This window comes from Clarias gariepinus, chromosome 2 (assembly GCF_024256425.1).
Source record: "Clarias gariepinus isolate MV-2021 ecotype Netherlands chromosome 2, CGAR_prim_01v2, whole genome shotgun sequence".
NCBI lineage: Eukaryota > Metazoa > Chordata > Actinopteri > Siluriformes > Clariidae > Clarias > Clarias gariepinus.
In genome coordinates, this window is record NC_071101.1 from 48,617,501 (window position 1) to 48,642,091 (window position 24,591).

The following is a 24,591-nucleotide window of genomic DNA, read 5'->3' on the forward strand; positions in this document are numbered from 1 at the left end:
CACACACACACACACACACACACCTTGCCCTACTGCCCTTGTTTCCCCCACATGCACTATTAACCTTTAAGCAGAGCTAAATGTTATGTTTGTGTGTATATTTATTGCTAAGTGAGCGTAAGGTAATGATCACACACACACACACACACACACACACACACGGACACAGGAAGAGAGAGAGATAGAGAGTCGTACATTTGTGTGTTCCCATTGCGACTCCACACACACGCTGGAGACTCCGGAGCAGTAACACTTCTCACACCCGCTGTAACGGTCGCCATGGAGATTATAATATCCCACCTTACACCGCTCACAGTTATCCCCTTCAACGTTCTCCTGCAGAGAGAAAGGGGGTGGGGGGGGGCAGTATTTATAGATTATGAAAGCAAGGAGGAAGTAAACAAAAATAAATAAATAAATTACTAATAAAGATATTTAACATAAGTCATAAGGCATGTGTACGCTAATTAACGGTTGTTACTCAGGATTACTGCGCAACACACACCAGCACCTAAAACCACATACACATGCAAAGAGACAACAGGACAATTAATACACTGAACGCTCGAGTTATTGAGGGAGTAATCTGAAGGTTAGAGGGAAAAAAAACACCTGGTGCAGAGTGTAGTGGAGATAATTGGGATGCTCCTGTATGTTTTGTCAGATAGCAAGAAGATGAAGGGTTGGGAAAGGGTGAGATGGGTGGACTTGGTGAGAGGAGTGAGACAGATGAGACAGGAGTGAGATGGGCTGGAGAGGGTTGAGAGTTTGAGGGATGGGACTGGTGAGACCATTGAGAAGGGTGAGGAGGGTGGTTAAGGATTAGTTGAGACCAGTGAAAGGAAAAGGAAAGGGGGTGAGATGGGTGAAATGAGTGAGATCAGTGAGACTAGCCACCACAGTCACCTCTATCGTCACCGTCATCCCCACCATTACCACCACAATCTCCTTATCCTCCTCTTCATCAGTGTCATCACTATCATCATCATCATCATCATTGCTAGCATCATCTTACTCACCACCAACAACACTACTACCACCACCATCTCATCATCATCATCATCATCATCATTATCATCATGAGCAACACCACCACAACCACCACCACCACCATCACCACCACCATCACCACCATCATCCTCCTCCTCATTACCAATATCATCTTGAGCAACATTTCATGTTTCATTTTCATTTAGGCATTTGGCAGACGCTCTTATTCAGAGCGACTTACATTTTTATCTCATTACACATCTGAGCAGTTGAGGGTTAAGGGCCTTGCTCAAGGGCCCAACAGTGGCAACTTGGTGGTTGTGAGGTTTGAACCTGGGATCTTTCGAACCATAGTCCAATGCCTTAACCACTGAGCTACGCCCTGGCCCAGAAACACCACCAGAACCACTACCACCACCACAAAAACCAACACCACAATCATCAGCATTATCCTCATAATTTCTGCTATGATTATAAGCTACAACTCCACCACAAAAATCTCATCAGCCTTATCATCTTTACCACTATCGATATGATCAATTCCACCACAACCATCATCATCATTTCCATCATTACTACTTTTATCATGAGCAACACCACCAGAATCATCACCACCATCATCATTATCACTATCATCATTCTGCAGACCATCACCACTAACACTAGCTTTACTACCATCAACAATTCCACCACCACCATCACTTTAATATCATTGTCAGCATTATCCTCATCGTCACTACTATCATCATGAGCAATAACACCAGAACCATCATCTTCTTCATTATTGTCATCACCACCACCATTCTCATGACCACCCCACCATCATCATCATCCTCATCATTACCACTATCATCATGAGGAATCACCAGAACCATCACCACCACAACCACCAAGACCACCAGCAGCATCGTCCTCATCATTACTACTATTACTAAGAGCATGACCACCACCAAAATCTCATCAGCATTATCAGCATTACCACTATCAATATGAGCAATTCCACAGAATCATCATCATCATCATCATCATCATCATCATCATCAGTCTCGTCATCATCTGTTCTCATGCTGCATGTGCTCAGTGGAGTTCAGATGTGGTGGGCGTCCTGGTTTTATATATAAGCTATAAGCAGCCTATTAAAGGTTCTGTGCCGTGATGGAGGATTAGAAACGAGGTTAATTAAATCGAGCTGTGTGGAGCCATGTGTTCATGTAGAATGCAGTCTTTACAGCATGGAAACATTGCACGCTGACAGATGGTGTGTCCTGCAGATCACAGAAACTCCAACGACACTGATCTAACTTCAATTAAAATATATAATTAATATAAATGAACTATAAGTCTATCTATTTATAATATCATTTATATTACAGTAATTACTGAGAAACACGAATCATAGAATAAAGCTGGAATCATAATGAAATCAGATCACGCAATTTCTGAAATGGTCTTAACTAATATACATTACACCTGGAAAGTATTAACAGCGCTTCACTTTTTTCACATTTTGCTCTGTCATATTTAAAAAAGATTATTTATTTTTTAATATACCACAATTAACACCCCATAATAACAACATGAAAGAAGTTTGTTTGAAATCTTTGCTAATTTATTAAAAATAAATAAATAAAAAGAAATCACATGTACAATCACATGTACATAAATATTTTACAGTCTTTTGCCACAACACTTAAAATTGAGCTCCGATGCATCCTTTTTTCACTGATCATCCTTAAGATGTTCCCACAACTTGATTGGAGTCCACCAGTGGTGAATTCAAGTGATTGGACATGATTTTAAAAGAAACCTGTCTATATAAGGTCCCACAGTTAACAGTGCAAGTCACAAACCAAGTCAGAGGAATCGTCTGTAGACCTCTGAGGCAGGTTTGTATTAAGACACAGATCTAGGGAAGCATACAGAAAAATCTCTGCAACATTGAAGGTCCAGATAAGCACAGTGACCTCCATCATACATAAATAGAAGAAGTTTGGGACCACCAGGACTCTTTCTAGAGCGGGCCGTCTGGCTAAAGTAAGCAATCGGGGTAGAAGTGCCTTAGTCAGGGAGGTGACCAAGAACCCGATGGTCACTCTGAAAGAGCTTTAGTATTTATCTGAGGAGAGAGGAGAACTTTCCAGGAGAAAAGTCATCTTGTAGCATCATCTTGTAGAACCATCATACTCAAATAGGCTTGAGGCTGTAATTGGTGACGAAGGTTCTTTAACAACAACAAAAAAGTTTCTCATGGTCTAAAATCTAGGCACCTAGGCGGAGTGGCTTTCATCTGGCCATTCTACCATGCAGGCCTGATTGGTGGAGTGCTGCAGAGATGGTTGGTCTTCTGCAAGGTTTTCCTCTCTCTCAACAGAGATACACTAGAGCTTATTTACAGTAAGTGTCATGGCAAAGGCTGTAAATACTTATGTACATGTGATTTTTTATTTATTAATTTTAAATAAATTTGAAAAACTTCTTTCCAATTGTCATTATGGGGTATCGTTTGTGGAATTTTGAGAAAAATAATGAATTTAATCCATTGTGATAAAAGTGAAGCACTGTGAATATTTTCTGGATCTACTGTATTAATAACAAGGTGTCTATTAAAATAATTATTAATAGAACAAAAGGGAAGATATTAACCTTATTAGTGAAAATTTTAAAAACATGATTTATATTACAAATTTCAATTTTAAATGATGTATAACCGAAAAAAATAAAGTAAAAAATAAAATCATGAAGAATACATAAAGAAACATCAAAAAGAAAATATAAAGATAAAAAAGTTTAAACCAATATATGGCAAGCTATAATGTTAGCAATTAGAGCAGCGAGCAAAGTTTTGTACATCCTGAAGACAAAAAGGCAAAATAAAATAATTACTTGTAATTTTACATCAGTAAGGCTTTTAATTTGCTAGGTTCTGCAACTGTGCCATAAGAAACTCCCGAAAACCTACTTACAACAATAACAACATATCCATTACATCAATCACTAATCCCAAGAAAGCTACTGTAACATACCAGCAAAGCTGTAAACAACTACACTGCCCGGCCCAAAAATCTCCCCACCTGGAATTAACTAGGCAAATACAAAGAATAGTCTGTGGAGGAGTGTACAAAGGTCCTGATCGACCCTGCGCCAGAGTGATGGGCATGTCAGGGTGAGAAGGGAAGGACATGAAGTGATGCTCCCATCATGCATAGTGTCCACTGTACAAGCCTCTGGAGACAGTGTTATGATCTGGGGTTGATCAGTTACTCAGGTCTAGACTCAGTGACGTTATGGGGCAATAAAATGAAGTCAGCTGACCACCTGAATGTACTGAACCACCAGAACATCACATCTATGGAGCATCAGCGTACAGTATGAGCAACAGGATTGAGCCGAATACTGGTCAAGTTGCGCGAATGTACGATGTTTTTGTTGGTTAAGTCAGGTTTATTTATTCAATATTTTATGTGATTTACATAACTTTGTTTTTAAATGGTTTTAATTGTTATTACATGTGAAAATATGATTATAGTGTTGGAAATTGGTAACATTGGTAATATTCCTTTCACAATGCAAAATTTCACCTTAAGAACTCGCCTCCAGAACGGATTAATTACGTATGCCGAGGTACCGCTGTTCACTTGAAATTATTAAGCATGAAATTTAGTTCATCTAAGTTTTAGATAAATAAAAGTAAAATTAACTTTCTTTTGCAGGATTTTTCTACTGAGCTTTCACGTTTCGTTACGGTTTATAGCACGGGGAATGTGCTTTTAAAATGGGTTTTGTATGCTGTGTGTGTGGGTGTGTGTGTGTGTGTGTGTGTGTGTGTGTGTGTGTGTGTACCTCTACACAGCTCAATAATTAGTCTGACCAGGGTCAAAGGTAATCCTGCCTGGTTGCCACGGGAGCAATCAGACTGACTCTAATTGCCTGCATTTAAACTAATTGCTTCAGCTCTATAAACGTCAAAGTCAGAATTTCTGCGAAAAACGTTCGCGTTCAACTCAGTGCTCACTTCTACTGCGAGAGAGAAATGGAGATTATTTCGGTTTGTCTTTTAATATTTGGACTTTGTGTTTCTTAAATGTAACAGTTTCTGACGTTAGATACCATAGTTTTTGGAATTTCGTCCATCGAGTTTACCCTTAATTTTTATACATCGTCACTGATGACATCACAATAACGCAAATCGTATTGTAAGAGGAGAATGTATAGGAAATATATGTCATGCATAATGATATTTACGGTATTTACCCAGCACTACCTTTACGGTTCACATCCGTGAAACAGACCGACTTGTTTCTGATTGGCTGCCAGGCGCTACCTCATTTATTTACTTCAAACTTTAAACATCAAAAGACTACGACGCATACAATCTGAACATGATTTACAGACTTGCGTGTGTGTGTGTAGAAATGTTTCCCAGAAAAAACGAGACACCAGTTTATTAAATACTGAGGGACGCAGAACATAGAAAGTGTCTGGTGTTTAAAATCTTTAGACATCATCACGACACGGTCAACAAAACAGGAAATGAAGGATGTCGCCAAGGTAATGAGAAACGTCACCCTCACCGCCAAACGTTTCAATTAGCGTAATGGTGATTTGAAACGAGGCCTCATTTCAGACTCGATTAGTCCTGTTGCCGTGACGACGGGTATCACTGTATCACCTTAGACGGTTTGTCATTTTGACAAGATAGGATTAATGTTTTGCAAAGACCTTCTGAAATTTAATAACAGCTATGTGTGTGTGTGTGTGTGTGTGTGTTGTGTGTGTCCTGTACCTTGCACAAACACGGGAGCTGGCAGGGGTCCCTATTAAAGCTGCCCTCCAAACTACAGTTGCAGCGCTGACACTCCGGAAATCCGGTAAAGCCAAAAGCACAACTGTCGCACCTCTGACCCGCGTAGCCCTGCTTACAGCGGCAAGAACCTGCGGACTGGCCTGGGAAGGAGTAGAGTACAGGTGTTATATCGTGTAAGTGGGGCATAATATCGAGGGGTGGGGCATAGAACAGGCCTCATATTGTAGGGATGGGACATAGCATAGGTGTAGAATTTAATGGGTGTGGCATAGCAGAGGTGTAGTATTGTATGAGTGGAGTCATAGCAGAGGTGTAATATTGTATGGGCGAGGCATAGAGCAGGTGTAATAATATGTGGGTGGGGCATAATGTCATAATGTATGGGTATAAAATTGGTGCAATGTTGAATGGGTGGGGCATAGCACAGGTATAATATTGTATGAGTGGGGCATAGAACAGGTGCAATATTCTATGTGTGGTACAATATTGTATAATATTGATGTAGTATTGTATGGGTGGTGCATAAAGCAGGTATAATATTGTATTTGCGGGTCATAGAACACCTGTGATTTTGTATAATTAGGGCAAAGTTCAGGTTTAATATTCGATGGGTAGAGCATAGCATATGTGTAATATTGTATGGGAAGGGCATAGCACAGTTATAATATCGTATGGGTGGGCCATAGAGCAGGTATATTATCGTATGGGTGGGCCATAGAGCAGCTATAATATCGTATGGGTGGGCCATAGAGCAGGTATAATATCGTATGGGTGGGCCATAGAGCAGGTATGATATCGTATGGGTGGGCCATAGAGCAGGTATGATATCGTATAGTTGGGCCATAGAGCAGGTATAGTATCGTATGGGTGGGCCATAGAGCAGGTATAATATCGTATGGGTGGGCCATAGAGCAGGTATGATATCGTATAGTTGGGCCATAGAGCAGGTATAATATTGTATGGGTGGGCCATAGAGCAGGTATAATATCGTATGGGTGGGCCATAGAGCAGGTATTGTATAGTATGGGTGGGCCATAGGGCAGGTATAATATCGTATGGGTGGGCCATAGAGCAGTTGTAGTATCGTATGGGTGGGCCATAGAGCAGGTATAATATCGTATGGGTGGGCCATAGAGCAGGTATTGTATAGTATGGGTGGGCCATAAAGCAGGTATAGTATCGTATGGGTGGGCCATAGAGCAGGTATAATATCGTATGGGTGGGCCATAGAGCAGGTATTGTATAGTATGGGTGGGCCATAGGGCAGGTATAATATCGTATGGGTGGGCCATAGAGCAGGTATAGTATCGTATGGGTGGGCCATAGAGCAGGTATAATATCGTATGGGTGGGCCATAGAGCAGGTATTGTATAGTATGGGTGGGCCATAAAGCAGGTATAGTATCGTATGGGTGGGCCATAGAGCAGGTATAATATCGTATGGGTGGGCCATAGAGCAGGTATTGTATAGTATGGGTGGGCCATAAAGCAGGTATAGTATCGTATGGGTGGGCCATAGAGCAGGTATAATATCGTATGGGTGGGCCATAGAGCAGGTATAATATCGTATGGGTGGGCCATAGAGCAGGTATAATATTGTATGGGTGGGCCATAGAGCAGGTATAATATCGTATGGGTGGGCCATAGAGCAGCTGTGATTTTGTATGAATAGGGCAAAGCACAGGTTTAATATTCGATGGGTGGGGCATAGCATATGCATGAAATTGTATGGGTAGGGCATGGCACAGGTGTCATTTTTGAAGGGTGGGACATAGCACAAGTGCAATACTTGAGGGGTGGAGCATAGCACAAGTACAATATTGTATGGGCACGGCAGACCACAATTATAATATTGTAGGGGAGGGGCAGACCACAGTTATAATATCATATGGGCGGGGCATAGGGCAGGTATAATATTGTATAAGTGGGTTGTAGAACAGGTGTAATAGTGTATAGGTATGCCCCATATGGGGTGAGACATAGCACAGGTGTTATATTGTATGTGTGAGACATAGCACAGACAAACATTACCATGGTGGAATCAATACCATACCTGCACTGCCCTGAGTATCATCAGGTACACAGATGGATGAGACAGACCCTCTAGGGTCACATGAGCAGGGTCTACAGGGTCGGAGAGCATGTGCACTCACCTGAGAGGAATATGATGCTTGCTGAATCAATAGCGCAAGTAAATGAATACAAATTACTTATAAAAGATAGATTTTTAAGAATTTGAGAAAGTCAGTCAAGCATGTACTGGAGCGAAGAGACTCACCTGGCTTGGTCTGTAGAAGCCGTCATTACACGACTGGCAGTTAATTCCAGCTGTGTTGTCAGAGCAGTTGAGACAGACTCCGCCTCCTTCATATTCACCGTGAATGTTCAAACTCAGTTTCATGTCAGCTACGGTTTGGTTATAGTAACACACATCTGATTTCCCATGGCAGTTGCACTCTGGGGAGGAAAAAGTATACAAAGGTACTGTAATGGCAGCACAGTGAACTGGGTTCTGTTTCGCTTGAGTTTGGGTTCTCCTCATTTTAGTGCTTAAGATTCTTTTCACTGGTTCTACTTGTATGCTTCTTTTATTCTCTCTATTTATTTCAGATCTTTTTTTAGGGGGATTTTTGTATTCCTTTGGTGACTAATACAAGCTCTCAGGTTCTTTAGTTTGATTTGAGTGTTGTTATAATGCTGTGAGATTTTATTTGCGCTCTATTGTGTTTTGAAGGAGGTTTTAGATTCAGATTCTTTTAGTTGGTTGTAGTGGACTTTATAAAGTACTTTATAGTTCTTCTGGAATTCAGATTACATGTCCAGCACTCTCGGTTGGTTCTGTTTGATTTTGGGGGTTTGGATAATATTGTAGTTCTTTAAGTTGATTTTGGTTCTGTTAGGGTTTGGGGTGTGTTGTTTGGTTCTGGGTTTCTACTTGAATTCTGTGAATTATTTCCTTAGTATTCATATCAAATTAGGTTTATTGGGTTGGAATTCTGATAAAGTTATCATGGCTGGTTCTGTCCAGATTGATGTTTAACATTTATCTTCTTTTGCTTGGTTCTAGTGGAGTGCAGTCTATTTGTTATTTTTTCTGTTTAGTTCCGTTGGGTTTATAAGTATTTGCTGTCATTGAATACTAATGTGTTTTTTTCATTTAGTTTGGTTCTACTGAGGTCTTCTTGGGTTTATATAATGCTAGTAGTATTTCCTGAGATTCCTAAGCTATTTTTCATATTCATCGTTTTGTTCTACTGTGATTATGATGGAGTAGATAGATTTGTGTCTGGTTTCTTATAGATGTTCTTATAAAGATTCTTTTGCTTGGCTCTATTTACTGGTTCTGCAGAGATTGAGATTATGAAAAAAAAAACGTTATGACTCTAAGGTTCTTATTGGATTCAGGTTTGGTTCTTTCTCTTGGTTCTGTTGACTGAATGACAGGAAGTCATTAGCGTTCAGGTTAACTTGGTTCCAGTTTACTTTCTCATTCTCGTGGGTTCTTCTTGTGGTCCTATTGTTGTTCTCCTTGTCCAATGTTCTTTTAGCTGAATCTGATAGGTATTACACTCATTCCGCAAGATTCTTTGAGGTTCTCTTACTCTCACAGACGTGGCGCCTGAGGAAGGTTCCAGCCATCCAGGGTTTCTGGTTGTAGCCTGGGCAACAGCGATCACAGCTTTCTCCGCAGGTATTGTGCTCACATTCGCAGCTCAGTTTCTGTCACACAACAACAAGTACATGTGTCAAACCACAACATAGCAATACAACAAGAAGTAAAATCAGCATGTTTACAGGATACTCCATAAGAGTGACATCGTTCTTTAATAAACATAAAGCTGTACCAGTTAACTGGTAGATTGCTGAGGTGTGTGTGTGTGTGTGTGTGTTCACCTTGGTGTGTGTGTTGAGAGGACAGGCTTTGGCGTGGCCGTAGCAGATACACATCCCACCCACTGAGATGTCCTTAATGGTGTAATAATACTGCACGGGAGACACAAGATAGAACACATCAGTGTGTTTAGTATGTGAGTGAGGTATCAAAGACAACGCTGAGGTTACACACAATACTATATAATAACAAATAAATACGTATATCGCACTCTGTGTATCACTTAGAGTGAAATGATATGTCGTGTTAGAGAGTGACAGGAGATAAAAGATTGAATTGCTTTTACGCGATATAGGCTGATTTAGGCCACGCCTTCTTTTGGGAACTAACAGGCACAGAGGCCACGCCTCTTTTTCTTCACTAGGACTGAGAATAACCTGGGACAACCCTGATATACGGAGACTGACATACCATGCAAACTCGTCTTCAAATGAAAATAAGCCACACCTCCTCTACTGTAAATGACAGATATTGTAAAACCACTGATACAGAGGCCACGCCTTATTCACTGACACTGATACAGAGGCCACACCCTCTTTAGTAAAAATAGTCCACATGTCACGCCCCCTTTACCTACCCAGAACAACAAGAGCAATGTTCTTTAATGCCTTCAGTGTGGATTCTGTGACTCCAGTAGTGGCTTTGAGGTTTATAAAATAACACACACACATCATTGTCGTGATTTTTATCGTTAGAGATGTAAAACATGGCTGGTTCTGGTCTGAACACACACCGCAGTGTGCAGTCCTAATCCTAAAGTAATCACTCGCTTCATCCTGCATGAAAAGGCAGAGTGACGAGGAATCCTTCCAGCATCTGAGTGTGTGTGTGTGTGTGTGAATTACAGATTTCCTGACAGAGGGACGGCGTGGGCTGGTGTGTGTGTGTGTGTGTGTGTGTGTGTGTGTGTGTGTGTGTTTGAGAGAGAGAGAGAGAGAGGGAAAGAGATAAATCTGGTAAAGTATGTGTAAAATGACACAGTAAGTAACGGAGAGTGCAGTGTGCAACATGACACAAAATGAAGTGTGTGTGTGTGTGTGTGTGTGTGTGTGTGTGTGTGTGCAGAGCAGAAGGAGTCGATTTCTTAATTACTGAGTGGTTTTAATTAAAGTCCATCTGCCTGAACCAGAGTGTCATAATCCACATGGTGGCCTTGATGGCCACAACCAGGTGTGTGTGTGTGTGTGTGTGTGTGTGTGTGTGTGTGTGTGTGTGTGTGTGTGTGTCGGTCCAGCCACTGTGCTCACTGGCTAGATGTGTGAGTGTGTAAGTGTGTGTGTGTTTAGGCCAGTAATCAGTCTAACACACAGATGGCACGTGGTGGAGTCTCAGACTGACTGCACTGGTTTTATTTCCGCACCGATCACACACTAATCCAACACCCCCCCCCCCCCCCCCCCATTAACCCATAATAATTCAGGAGTCCTTTATCTACAGCAGATAAACTCCAGGTCAATCTGTTAAATACACCCTCGGTACGGACACTATAGTCTTTAAAACCTCAGTGGTTATAACATTAGAAAATTGTTTAGAAGAAAAACAACAACAACAACAATAACAACAACAATAATAATAATAATAATAATAATAATAATAATAATAATAAACACTCATCGCCCATACTGCTTTATCCTGTTTATAGAGGAGGCCTGGGAAGGAGGTCAGCTCAATCTACTTATCTTTGGACTGTGGAAGGAAACCCACCAAGCCACCATGCTATCAATAATAATAATAATAATAATAATACAGTGGTAGCTCTGCATTTTAACTTAATATGTTCCTTGACGCATTATGTGAAATGCATTGTCCCATAGGAAATTATGTAAATGCAGATAATCCGTTCCAGTCACCCAAAAATATTACCAATTTCCAACACTATAATAATAATTTTACATAGTAAAATAGTAAAACTTTGTTCTTTGATCCATGCTACTTTGTCTTCACTAAATTTTACACAAAATGCAAAAAAAAAAAATAAATAAATAAATAATAATAATAATTATAAAAAATGTATAATAAACTCGCTTTCCTTGGCTTTCCACTGATGGAACCAGGTTTTGAACAGCTCCCAGACGTGTGTACAACTGGCATTCAGTTCGGCTCTGCTCGGTCACTCGTATGCTGAAAATGCTTCACATGCTGAGGCAAATGTCTTGCTAAATTTCAGGTACCACAGTAATAATAATAATTCTGGTTTTCTGTTCAATAAGTTATGAGAAATTATTTACTCAACAAAATCAATCCTAGAGTTGTTCAGTACAGCAATGATTTTAGAATGTTTGTCAACAGAATGCATTAGAAAATTTAGTAAGCAAAGCAAATTCTGTATGTAAGCAAAGGTTTATTTTTCTAATACAAATAGAAATGAAAGCATTATTAGACAAACTGAATTTTAGAAACCTTTATATAAAAGTAATCATTTTGAACTTGAATAATCAATGTTATAACAATGAAAAATCATTTTAAACAAAAGAATTAGGCTAGATTTGGTCAACTATCAAAGAGAGGATTTGTGAAAAGTGTATAATTCTGGTAAACAAAGCAAATTTAAATTAAGTAAACAAAGAGAATTGGGATTTTCAATCAATCAAGAGAGAAGTTTAGAAGTTTGCTAAAATTTAACCATCATTTTAAAATTTTTACACATTTTTAAATTCTGCTCAACCAAAGAAATTATAATACATTCGAATAACAGTTAAATTCCTAGAATTGTGCTGGACCAATTCTAAAATTCTACTAAATAAATTGTGATTAATTTGGTTAACCGTAAAAATAGAGGTTTAGCAAATTTTAATAATTCTACAATTCTGGTAAATGGAGTGGATTTAAGACAAGAGTTTTTAACACAGGAGAATTTAAGAGGAAATTATATGTAAATAAAAACATTTCTGCTAACAGTTTTGTGACAAATTCTATTCTAATTCCAGAATTTCTTTAATCGAATATGCTCAGAGAAATTTCAAAACTTCTCCTAAATTTTGGCTTTTGCCGTTTATCTAAAATTGTTTTTTGTAAATTTCGAAATACTATCAAATCAATAAATAATTAAAAACCATTTTTTGATTGTGATTATTACAGGAATTCACAGTAATCTATGATTTTGTCGGCCACAGAGAACAATAGTAGTGTTCGTACATCCTAAATTTAAATTCTCCCGAATTACAAACTATTCATGTAAACTGAAGGCGGCTGCATCATACGCACCCGTCTGGTGACAATGGGGTCAACATCTCGGGGGTTGTCGAGGGCCAGGGTCATGAGGTCAGCGTTCAGAGTACGTATCCGAAGAAGCCGGAAGCGGATGTAGCGAGCTGTGGTGAAGCTGAGCAGTGTTGGCGATGGGTCATCAGCGCTCGGACGCCCGTTTATCAAAGAAGTGTGGATCTAAAAGAAGGAGGAGGAAAACACGTAAGGGGAGGAGGAGTTGACTAACAGTTCGAATGAAGACCATCCCCTGTATATGTCCCTGTGAATGAGCTATGTCACTATTGAGATGATCACATACACCGATCAGCCTTGATAAAGAATAAAATAAAATAAAAACTCACCTAACTAATTTTGTGTAGGTCGCTCTAGTGCCAACAAAACCACCAAGACCTGATCTCCTGACTAGCCTTATCTGGCACTAAGCCGTCAGTAGCAGATCCTTTAAGTCCTCTAAGTTGTGAAGTCTGGACTCCATGGACTTGTTTCTCCAGCACATCCCAAAAATGGTTGATCTAAAGAATTTGGAGGTTGAGTCAACCCCTTGAACTTTTTGGCATGTTCCCCAAACTGTTCCTGAACAGTGTGTGCAGTGTGTCAGGGCACAATTTCCTATAGGAAGAAGCCACCAACATCAGCATTGTTTAGGTACTAACCACTGATGACCATAAACACCCCAAAAGATCTATCGGTTCGGAGATGCTCAAGTCCATCTATTTTGTCATCACAATCCTCAGATTTAATCAACACCTTCTGACCAATCAGGAGACAGACAGGACGATAGTAATTAGTGTGAAGTTATAATCTGTAAAGCTGCGATCCAGCTGGGTTGGAACAGCTGTGTGTGTGTGTGTGTGTGGATATGAGGGGAGATTCATTTTGATGTACTTTCATGTTGTCTCTTTTGTTGCCCCCTTATTTAAAACACACTTAATTTCAACCAGTTTAAATAATAACAATCTACGTTAAGTAATGTTGCCTTTTACCCAAGGCCTGAGATCTGATCACACACTCATACCAACAAACACGACCTCTTCATTCCACCCATTTCGCTCTTTCTTTGTCGTTCTCCCCCCTGCTTTTTCTTCCCTCTTTCATTTCCCTGTCCTTGCATTCTTTACGTTTTTCTCATCAAGAAGCAGTTTTCCCACAAAACACCGTTTGCAGCGTTTTCTGAAAGAAATGAGGAAGGAAGAAGAAGGAAAAAAACAGTCATTGCGTGCATTCTTTTTTTTTTACATTTGTGTTGGTAAGATTTCGCTTCGGCTGCAATTCGAGCAGCCCATTTCAGCTCCAGCAATTTCAGAGCCGTGAAAGAAAATGCGTCACAAAGTCAAAGAGAAACCTGAACCTTGGGTAACAGAAGTGGGACAAATTGAGACGCAGCTCTGTCTCAAGCATTTTTTTTTAAATTCCCGTCCTTCTGATAAACAACACAGGAATCTTTAGTATTTTTTTTAACAGATTGTTATCTTTTCAAGAATTACCAAAAAAATAGACCTGTCATTAACAGTGAAGAATATTTTTATTTATTTATTTTTCAGATTGATTGAATGTTAATGTTTGTAGATTTTGGAATTTGAGTAAGAAATCTGGTGCCTGTTAATGTTGGTGTGTATTGGAATATGTTGGTGTTTAGGGTTTGTAATTGTGAATGTCGGTGTTTTTTGGTAAATGCTGTTAGTGTTTAAAGGAGAATTTGGTTTTATGGTGAATTTTAATAATTAACAAAGAATGTTCTTGTGTCATGTATATTAAAAGAGAATATACATGTTTATGATTGTTTGCATTTGGTGAAAAATGTATTGACAATAAATGTTGTTGTTGTTTGATGGTGAACACAAGTATGTGCTGAAAAAATAGTGAAAAGATGAAGAAGGCTAACAGTTGATAAGGTAAAGTTGATGTTTGACTGAAAAGTCTGAAAGTGTATTTCTATTATCATGCCACAATATTCACTTGATATTGAACATGTTCACAAGCATAAGTACATGATATTAGACCAGTATGGGTATTAATGTATTCCTTTTATTTTTATTACCCAAAAGTCCAAAGGATATCGGTTCAAATCCCAGAACTATCAGAAAGAATGCCTGAACAAGCTCCATGACTGCTAACATATCTCCAAATGGCCTATCACATATAACCACATGTAATCCATCTTTCCCCTCACCTCTCCATTCTCCAGCGGGTGGATTTTAGAGTAAAATGATGTACAGATGACTTCATCATCATGTTTATAAGCTGGTGGTCCAGTTCTTGGGGTGATGTTGAAGCGTGTGATGCATTCCGTATCTGTGATGGCATAATATTGCCAAGGCATGAATGTTTCTCCATCCAGAGATCGTTCCAGGACCCAGTTTCCTGGTCGCGGAGAGTTCGCAGCCTTCAGGATGATGTATGCTATTTGAAAAACCTGGAAAACAGACAAGGACCTTGTTAAAGCACCTCCACAAACAATTAATCTGACTAATGTGACACCACTGTTCTAAGACTTTCATCCCAAAACATATTTAACCAACCTTCAGCATCATTGCTCATTTCCAGCTAAGAACAAATTAAATGTTTGTACTAAACACCAACAAGTGGAGACATGGGGACTGCTTGATAAGTGTTGGGGAGTTCCTTTATGTGGTTTATGTGGTTGTAAGAAATTTTGTGGTAAATATTGTTAAAAAACAACATGTTTCTTAATGTCTATGTTAATCAGAGAATGTTAGTGTTTGATAGAGCATATTTGTGTTTGATGGATAATGTTGATGTTTGGTGGAGAATGTTGATGTTTGGTGGAGAAAGTTGATGTTTGATGGAGAATGTGGGTGTTTAGTGGTACTAAAATGTGTTCCATTGTTAAATAAAGAGATAAAGTCAGAGAGGCCAGATTGAGGTGGTTTGGACATGTTCAGAGGAGAGATGGTGAATATATCGGTAGAAGGATGCTGAGGTTGGAACTGCCAGGCAGGAGGTTTAGAGGAAGACCAAAGAGGAGATTTATGGATGCAGTGAGAGAGGACATGAAGTTAGTTGGTGTGAGAGAAGAGGATGCAGAGGATAGGGTTAGATGGAGGCAGATGATTCGCTGTGATGACCCCTGAAAGGGAACAGCCCAAAGACAAAGAAGTAGAAAATGTGTTTTATTGTTGTGTTTGTCACTCATGGTGTTTGGGACAGAATGTTGGTGTTTGGTAGAGAATGTGGGTGTTTGGTGAAGAATTTGGGGTGTTTGGTGGAGAATGTTGGTGTTTGGTGAAGAATTTTGGGTGTTTGGTGGAGAATGTTGGTGTTCGGTGGAGAATGCTAGTGTCTCATGGAGCATATTAGTACTGGATGGAGAATGTTCTTGCTTGATGGATCCTGATGGTATTTGATGGAAAATGTTGGTGTTTGGTGAAGAATGTTGGTGTTCAGTGAAGAATGTTGGTTCTGGATACAGCATGTTGGTGTTTAATGGAGAGTTTTCATGTTTGGTGGAGAATGCCGGTGTCTGATGGAGCATATTAGTGCCCAATGGAGAATGTTTCTGCTTGATGGATCATGATGGTGTTCGATAAAGAATGTTGGTGTTTGGTGAGGAATGTTAGTGTTTGGTGGAGAATGATGGTGTTTGGTGAAGAAAGTTGGTGTTTGGTAGAGAATGTTGGTGTTTGGTAGTGAATTTTTTTTATTTGCTGGATAATGTGGGTGTTTGATGGAGAAAGTTAATAATTGATGGAGAAAGTTGGTGTTTGGTAGAGAATGATGGTATCTGATGGAAAATGCTGGCGTTTTGTGGAGAATATTGGTTTTTGATGGAGAATGCTGATGCTGGATACAGCATGTTGGTGTTTGATGGAGAGTATTCATGTTTGATGGAGAATGCTGGTGTCTGATGGAGCATATTTGTGCTGGATGGATCATGTTGATGTTTGATGGAGAGGTCAATACTTGATTGAAAAGTGGTGATGTGTGCTTCTTAAAGAAGTAGTTTTGCCTGGTGTTTGTGAATGTAGATAATTGCTGAAGAATTGCTCAAGAACATACTTGTATCTTGAAAAATATTGGTGCTTGTGGAAAATTCATTCTAATGCACACTGCTAATGTTTAATGGAAAATTGTGTTTCCTATTTTACAGTGAAAAAAATATTATATTTGCATTAAAATATCACAGTTTAATTGGAACTGTTAGGTGATTGGTAGGAAATGTTGTTTGATGGAGGACGTCTTATGTGTTTTATAGAACCAAGAGTGTTGTGTTTAGCTTTTCTGGAATTTCCAGGTGTCTGTTGGTGTTGATATTGGTGTGTGATGGGAAACACTGGATCAGAGCGCACTGAGCTTCATGAGGTCCAGGAGAAACAGCACACACACACACACACACACACACACACACACACAGAGTTATATCACTGAACATAGTTCTATAACTCAAATGAGAGTGGTGAAGTTTGCACGTCTATCACTCTGATATAAATAGGCTGAAATGAAGGTCATTTTGAGAAGCTGTCAGTGGAAGAACATTTCCTGTGACATTTCCCTGATAGTGAAAAAAAAAAGATCTCCATCTCACTGCTAATAAAGTCGAGGAAAAAGTCTCCTGCTGCATCTCTTCTGCTATCTAGGTAGCTTTGTTATTCATTACCCGCTAACAAGCTCTGGCTGTCTAATTAACCTGCTCTAATTCGTCTAATTAGGAAGTTGAGTGAAATTAATATAACTGTCAGGAATCAGAGAAGACGAGGATGCAGGCACAGGCGTTTCTGTAACAATCATTACGAGATGAAGGCACACAGAACACAGGAGGAGGAGCTAGCACAAGGGACGTGGGCAGAAGCTAAACGCTAACACTAAGAAACACAACAGTTAGCACGACAGTCGCTAAACAGAGACGAGATAAACAATAGGGCCGTTTTAAGATTCAGGTGCGCGACCACATCAGGAGCGGTGTAATGACATCCAATGACCTGCAGGGGCTGATGGGAGCAGCGGTCCAGCGCCACCATGCTGCTTCCCTCACATCTACAACCCATTCCTTCTTTCTTTCTAACACGTTATCTCTACTCCTGCAGCCTGAAAGCTTTAAATATACTTTTGCTATAACATTGCTTTATTTCTTTCATTTTTTATTTCTTTTTATTTATTTGTTTGCTTCTTTTATTGTTTTCATTTTCCTTTTTCTCTTTCAATTTGTTTCACATTCTTTATTTACTTTCTTTCTTTCTTTGTTTTTGTTACTTAATTTTTTTCTGATTCTAATTTTTTTGTCTCTGTTTATTTCTTTTCTTCTTTCCTGCACTGTTTTTTGTTTTCCTCTGTTTTCATCCATTTCCATTCTTTCTTTCAATTTGTTTCCATCTTTCTTTTCTTCTCTCTGTCTCTCTGTCAGTAGTGGTTCATCGTCCATTAGTACCTGTTGATGAACAGATAACACCCCGCAGTGATGACTGAGGCTCGCTCAGTGTTTACTGCTCGTTATGAATATGCAGATGAGGTTGAAGACTCCACCCCTAATGCCTCATGAGGATTAATGACTTAATTAAGAATTTGAAAAGCTCTAAGTTTAATAAGTTGATGTATAATATAACTGCTCTTCTTACTTTACAAAATAGTTTTTTTTTTTCAGTTTTAAATAACCTTTTTTTTTTTTTTTTACATCTATCCATATTTTTATTAATAACTAAAATCATCTTAAATGTGAAATTAAACTCTTTATATATTTATGGTAATATGTTTTTATTATTAGTTTGTATGAAACAGCTCGACATGTGTGTACAGTGTGCATGCCATGTGTCACATGATCGCGAGTGCTGGAGGCAGGCGAGGTGTTAGAGAAGAAAGAATAACCGAAAGCTCCAGCGCCGTGACTTTACCTGTGGGGCCGCAGAGTGCAGAGACGCTCGCTTTTACTGGGAAAATAAAGAGAAGGATCAGGATCAGGGTGAGAGAGAGAGAGAGAGAGAGAGAGAGCGAGAGAGAGAAAGGACATGGAATATAAAGGAAAAAGAAAAAAAGTCAGAAGAGAAAAGCAAAGCTTTCCCATGATCCTCCTCTCTTTCTCTGTCTATTGAGCAGAGGAACACCCGCGGGCCCCGAGCAGCCGGAGAGGTGATGGAGTTACAGTTACCGTCCGTGTGTGTGTGTGTGTGTGTGTGTGTGTGTGTGTGTGAGAGAGAGAGAGAGAGATAGGTATCCTGTAGCACGCTGCTTCAGGGCACAGTGACATTCTGGTCAGCTTTCAAAAGGAGGAGAAGAAAAAAGAACTTGAGTGACTTTATAAAAACCTCTGCGAATAAAACACCAAACCTATCTATCTATCTATCTATCTATCTATCTATCTATCTATCTATCTATCTATCTATCTGTCTATCTATCTACTGTATCTTATTTTTTCTTTCATCACTATCTCCTTGTGCCATTCTTTCTTATCTTATCTCTCTCTCTCTCCGTATCTCTCTCCGTCTCTCTCTCTCCGTCTCTCTCTCTCTCTCTCAGAGACGTCAGGTTGTTATTTGGACACTTAAACTTGATGACAGCTCAGCAGATGTATATTTCATGTCCTCAATACTTTTTATTTTTCATTTTTTACACAAATAATAAAATAAATAAATGAATAAATGAACCCGACAGAGAGAAGAGGCGTAATAAATAAATGATCAGCTGGCAGAAGCTCGGCTGCAGAATTCCCCCTAACCGCTCGCGTCGAGGGAATAAACAAGCTCAGGAATCCTTTACGGTGGAAATAAAAGTCGGTCAGAGGAGCGGAGACGACGTAGACTTTCCAATGGTGTTCGCAGGAAACATAAACTGTATAAATTTTTTATCGCTATGATTTTCTGTATAAAACTTCACCCAAAAAATAATAATCTCGTAGCAAGACGGAGCTATCTCACTTCTCCCGAAAGCGCTTCCTGTTTCATTTCCATCGTAACCTGATGTCGTTAATCTAAATAATCAGTCATTATTAGCATAGAGGTTTAAGCGTGAGGATTACAGCCGGCGACTAACTGTACAGTACCATCGGCAGTACCATTATTATTAAGTAAATAATACTTATTTTTTACACAGATTTTCCAGAGTTGTAACATTTAAGTTTTTTTTTTTGTTTGTTTTTTACAAAGGTGCAAAATGTGTTTTTACACTTTGTTGTAACATATATTTTTTAACAGAGTTGTAACAATTGTTTTTTTACATAGTTGCTTCATAAATTTTTATGTGGTTTTTTAAATGTATTTTTGTGTTACATACGTGTTACATTTATGTTTTTATGTAGTTATTAAAGTTATTTTTACATAATTGTAAAATTTATGCATGTTCTTTTTTTTTACATCCTGTAGTTGTCACATATATGTTTTACATAGCTGAGAAATGTTACATTTAATTTTGTTACATAGGTGTAACATTTAAGTTTCTCATTTAATATTTGTAACATTTCTTTTTTAGATAGTTTTAAAAAGTAGCAAAATATTTTTTTTTACATATTTGTAACATTTATGTTTTTACATAACTGTAACTTTCATCTATTTTACATGTATTTTTATAAAATTGTAACATTTACCCTGGAGGTTCCAGGCGACAGTGCTAACCACTACACCACCGCGCCGCCACTATCATAACAATTTAGTTTTTTTATGTATTGGTTGCATTTATTTTAAATTAAACAATGCAATATTTATGTAAACTGTTAAATATAAAACTGTTTCTGTAACTGTAACAGTTACAATATTGATGTTAAAGCCTTTATGATTTTTTATGTACTCATATAGACATAGACATTGCTTTTTCTTCTTCACAATTTGTACACCTCAATTGTAGTTCCTGTTTAATTTTGTCTTTACCAGCACATAATATGGTTTATGCAAATTGAATACACTCTCTTCTATTGCAGTAATCTGTTCACACAATAATTATTGGTATAATTTTATTATTTTTATATAAAATAACATAATTACTCATTCCTTTGATTTGCATTGACACGGCCCCCATGTTATGTATCTTTAGGTAAAAACAGGCTGAAGTACGCGTTCAAAAAAAGCTTCAAATAAAAAACATGTCCACACACACACACACACACACACACACACATACACACACACACACACACAGACATTGTTTTACTGAGGACAAACTGCCTTCATCTGAATGTGTGTTAACCTAAATTAATCTACGCCTATAAAAAGAGAGAAAGAGAGAGAGAGAGAATGTGAGTGTGTTTGTGTGTGTGTGTACGTGTGTGTAGTGTGTGTGTGTGTGGTGTTTAGGCTACAGGCTACACAGAATCGAGACTAATGACCCTGTGCTGCCGTCCACAGCACACGAGAGCAGAACAGACACATTTAATGACTTTATGTGTGTGTGTGTGTGTGTGTATGTGTGTGTGTGTGTGTGTGTGTGTGTGTGCGCACGAGTGATTATTCGAATTTCTACCCCAGCGTCAGCCTGAGGATAACGAGGGCCGCTGATGTCATGGCCCATAACGTGCATTATGCCTAAAAAAGAATTTGATTTCCCTTAAATAGGACACAAACAAACACACACACACACACAAACACACACACACACCCTTAATATTCAGTATTACTCAATGTTTTTCACATAAAACTGTACTCACTAATAAACTTATATTTTATAACACGGTCTTTAAAAAACAAATATAAATAGTGAGATGACTCCGAGCTGCTACTGAATCCTGTGTTCTGATTGGTCAGAAGGTGTTGATTAATTCTCTATATCAGCAGCTCTGACAGTAGCACAGGTTTATCTTGATGTGCTTGTAACATTATCGTTTCCATAGCAACTGGTCATTCCCAGCATTTACAGAAGGAGTCTCCAGTTCCAATGCGTTCAAAAGTAAATAAATCAGTAGAAACCAGAATGATTCAATAGGGCACAACCCATATGTTAGTGAGAGTAAATATGAATCAGTATGACTCAGAATGACTCTGAATGAATCAGTATGACTCAGAATGACTTAGTGAGTCAATAAGAGTCCATAGAAGTGAAAATAAGTTAGTCAGAGTTGATAGGAATGAGTAGGCCTTACTATCAGTCAGAATAGTGGGGGTAAAATAAATCAATATGAATCAAAAGGCATTTGATTCAAAGTCAGTATGAGTCATTAGAGTCAGAATTTGTCAGCATGAGGTGGTAGGACCCTAACCCTAACACTAGAATGAGTTAGCATGAGGTGTTAGAGGTCAGAATTCGTTAAAATAAGGCAGTAGGAGTGAACTTGAGTCATTTGAGTAAATTTGAGTCAATTAGGCTGAATGAGTTAGTCTAACACAGAATGAGTCAGATTGGGTTAGATAATATGAGCTGGTAGTCAGAATACATTATTTAAGACAAAAGGACTCCAAATTAATTGGAATTATTAATGTTAGAGTTAATGTAAGTGAGTACAGAATGAGAACGAGATGGTCGGAGTCAGAATGAGTTAATATGAATAAAAATGAGGCCAAATGGGTCAGTAGGACTCATCATCATGAGAATAACCAAAAAAAAGTTGGTGTGCATGGAATATATTAAGAATAAATGTTTACCTGGCTGGTGAAAGGGGATATAGTAATGCTGGAGAGAGAGGATACAGTGAGGACAGCGAGAGAGGATACAGTGAGGCTGGAGAGAGAGGTTACAGTGAGGACAGCAAAAGAGGGTACAGTGAGGCTGGAGAGAGAGGATACAGTGAGGACAGTGAGAGAGGATACAGTGAGGCTGGAGAGAGAGGATACAGTGAGGACAGTGAGAGAGGATACGGTGAGAGAGGATACAGTGAGGCTGGAGAGAGAGGATACAGTGAGGCTGGAGAGAGAGGATACAGTGAGGCTGGAGAGAGAGGTTACAGTGAGGCTGGAGAGAGAGGTTACAGTGAGGACAGCAAAAGAGGGTACAGTGAGGCTGGAGAGAGAGGATACAGTGAGGAAAGTGAGAGAGGATACAGTGAGGACAGCGAGAGATGATACAGTGAGGCTGGAGAGAAAGGGGACAGTGAGGACAGTGAGAGAGGGCACATTGAGGACAGCGAGAGAGGATACAGTGAGGCTGGAGAGAGAGGATACAGTGAGGACAGCGAGAGAGGATACAGTGAGGCTGGAGAGAGAGGATACAGTGAGGCTGGAGAGAGAGGTTACAGTGAGGACAGCGAGAGAGGGTACAGTGAGGACAGTGAGAGAGGATACAGTGAGGACAGCGAGAGAGGGTACAGTGAGGACAGCGAGAGAGGATACAGTGAGGACAGCGAGAGAGGGTACAGTGAGGACAGCGAGAGAGGGTAGAGTGAGGACAGCGAGAGAGGGTACAGTGAGGACAGCGAGAGAGGGTACAGTGAGGACAGCGAGAGAGGGTACAGTGAGGACAGCGAGAGAGGGTACAGTGAGGACAGCGAGAGAGGGTACAGTGAGGACAGCGAGAGAGGGTACAGTGAGGACAGCGAGAGAGGGTATAGTGAGGCTGGAGAGAGAGGTTACAGTGAGGACAGCGAGTGAGGGTACAGTGAGGACAGCGACAGAGGGTACGGTGAGACTGGGGAGAGAGGATACGGTGAGGACAGCGACAGAGGGTACAGTGAGACTGGGGACAGAGGTTACAGTGAGGACAGTGAGTGAGGATACAGTGAGGACAGCGAGAGACGATACAGTGAGGCTGGAGAGAGAGGATACAGTGGACAGCGAGAGAGGATACAGTGAGGCTGGAGAGAGAGGATACAGTGAGGCTGGAGAGAGAGGTTACAGTGAGGACAGCGAGAGAGGGTACAGTGAGGACAGTGAGAGAGGATACAGTGAGGACAGCGAGAGAGGGTACAGTGAGGACAGCGAGAGAGGATACAGTGAGGACAGCGAGAGAGGGTACAGTGAGGACAGTGAGAGAGGATACAGTGAGGGCAGCGAGAGAGGGTACAGTGAGGACAGCGAGAGAGGGTACAGTGAGAACAGCGAGAGAGAGGTTACAGTGAGGACAGCAAAAGAGGGTACAGTGAGGCTGGAGAGAGAGGATACAGTGAGGACAGTGAGAGAGGATACAGTGAGGACAGTGAGAGAGGATACAGTAAGAGAGGATACAGTGAGGCTGGAGAGAGAGGATACAGTGAGGCTGGAGAGAGAGGTTACAGTGAGGCTGGAGAGAGAGGTTACAGTGAGGACAGCAAAAGAGGGTACAGTGAGGCTGGAGAGAGAGGATACAGTGAGGACAGTGAGAGAGGATACAGTGAGGACAGCGAGAGACGATACAGTGAGGCTGGAGAGAGAGAGGGTACAGTGAGGACAGTGAGAGAGGGCACATTGAGGACAGCGAGAGAGGATACAGTGAGGCTGGAGAGAGAGGATACAGTGAGGACAGCGAGAGAGGATACAGTGAGGCTGGAGAGAGAGGATACAGTGAGGCTGGAGAGAGAGGTTACAGTGAGGACAGCGAGAGAGGGTACAGTGAGGACAGTGAGAGAGGATACAGTGAGGACAGCGAGAGAGGGTACAGTGAGGACAGTGAGAGAGGATACAGTGAGGACAGCGAGAGAGGGTACAGTGAGGACAGCGAGAGAGGGTACAGTGAGGACAGCGAGAGAGGGTACAGGGAGGACAGTGAGAGAGGATACAGTGAGGACAGCGAGAGAGGGTACAGTGAGGACAGCGAGAGAGGGTACAGTGAGGACAGCGAGAGAGGGTACAGTGAGGACAGCGAGAGAGGGTACAGTGAGACTGGGGACAGAGGTTACAGTGAGGACAGTGAGTGAGGAT

At 40.1% G+C, this 24,591-nt stretch overlaps 1 protein-coding gene across 7 annotated transcripts in view; it reads right to left on the bottom strand.

The window, feature by feature from the left end:
- The window catches only part of lama2 (laminin, alpha 2), a 124,354-nt gene that overhangs the window by 60,988 nt on the left and 38,775 nt on the right, over window positions 1–24,591 (bottom strand). For all 7 annotated transcript variants that reach the window (XM_053480630.1, XM_053480620.1, XM_053480610.1 and 4 more), the window contains exons 4-11: window positions 15,063–15,305; window positions 12,890–13,069; window positions 9,688–9,777; window positions 9,396–9,513; window positions 8,072–8,250; window positions 7,847–7,946; window positions 5,774–5,934; window positions 196–336 (exon numbers count right to left, since the gene is read on the bottom strand). In XM_053480630.1, coding sequence (XP_053336605.1) covers window positions 196–336; window positions 5,774–5,934; window positions 7,847–7,946; window positions 8,072–8,250; window positions 9,396–9,513; window positions 9,688–9,777; window positions 12,890–13,069; window positions 15,063–15,305 — 1,212 coding nt within the window. The remainder of the gene's footprint in view (window positions 1–195; window positions 337–5,773; window positions 5,935–7,846; window positions 7,947–8,071; window positions 8,251–9,395; window positions 9,514–9,687; window positions 9,778–12,889; window positions 13,070–15,062; window positions 15,306–24,591) is intronic.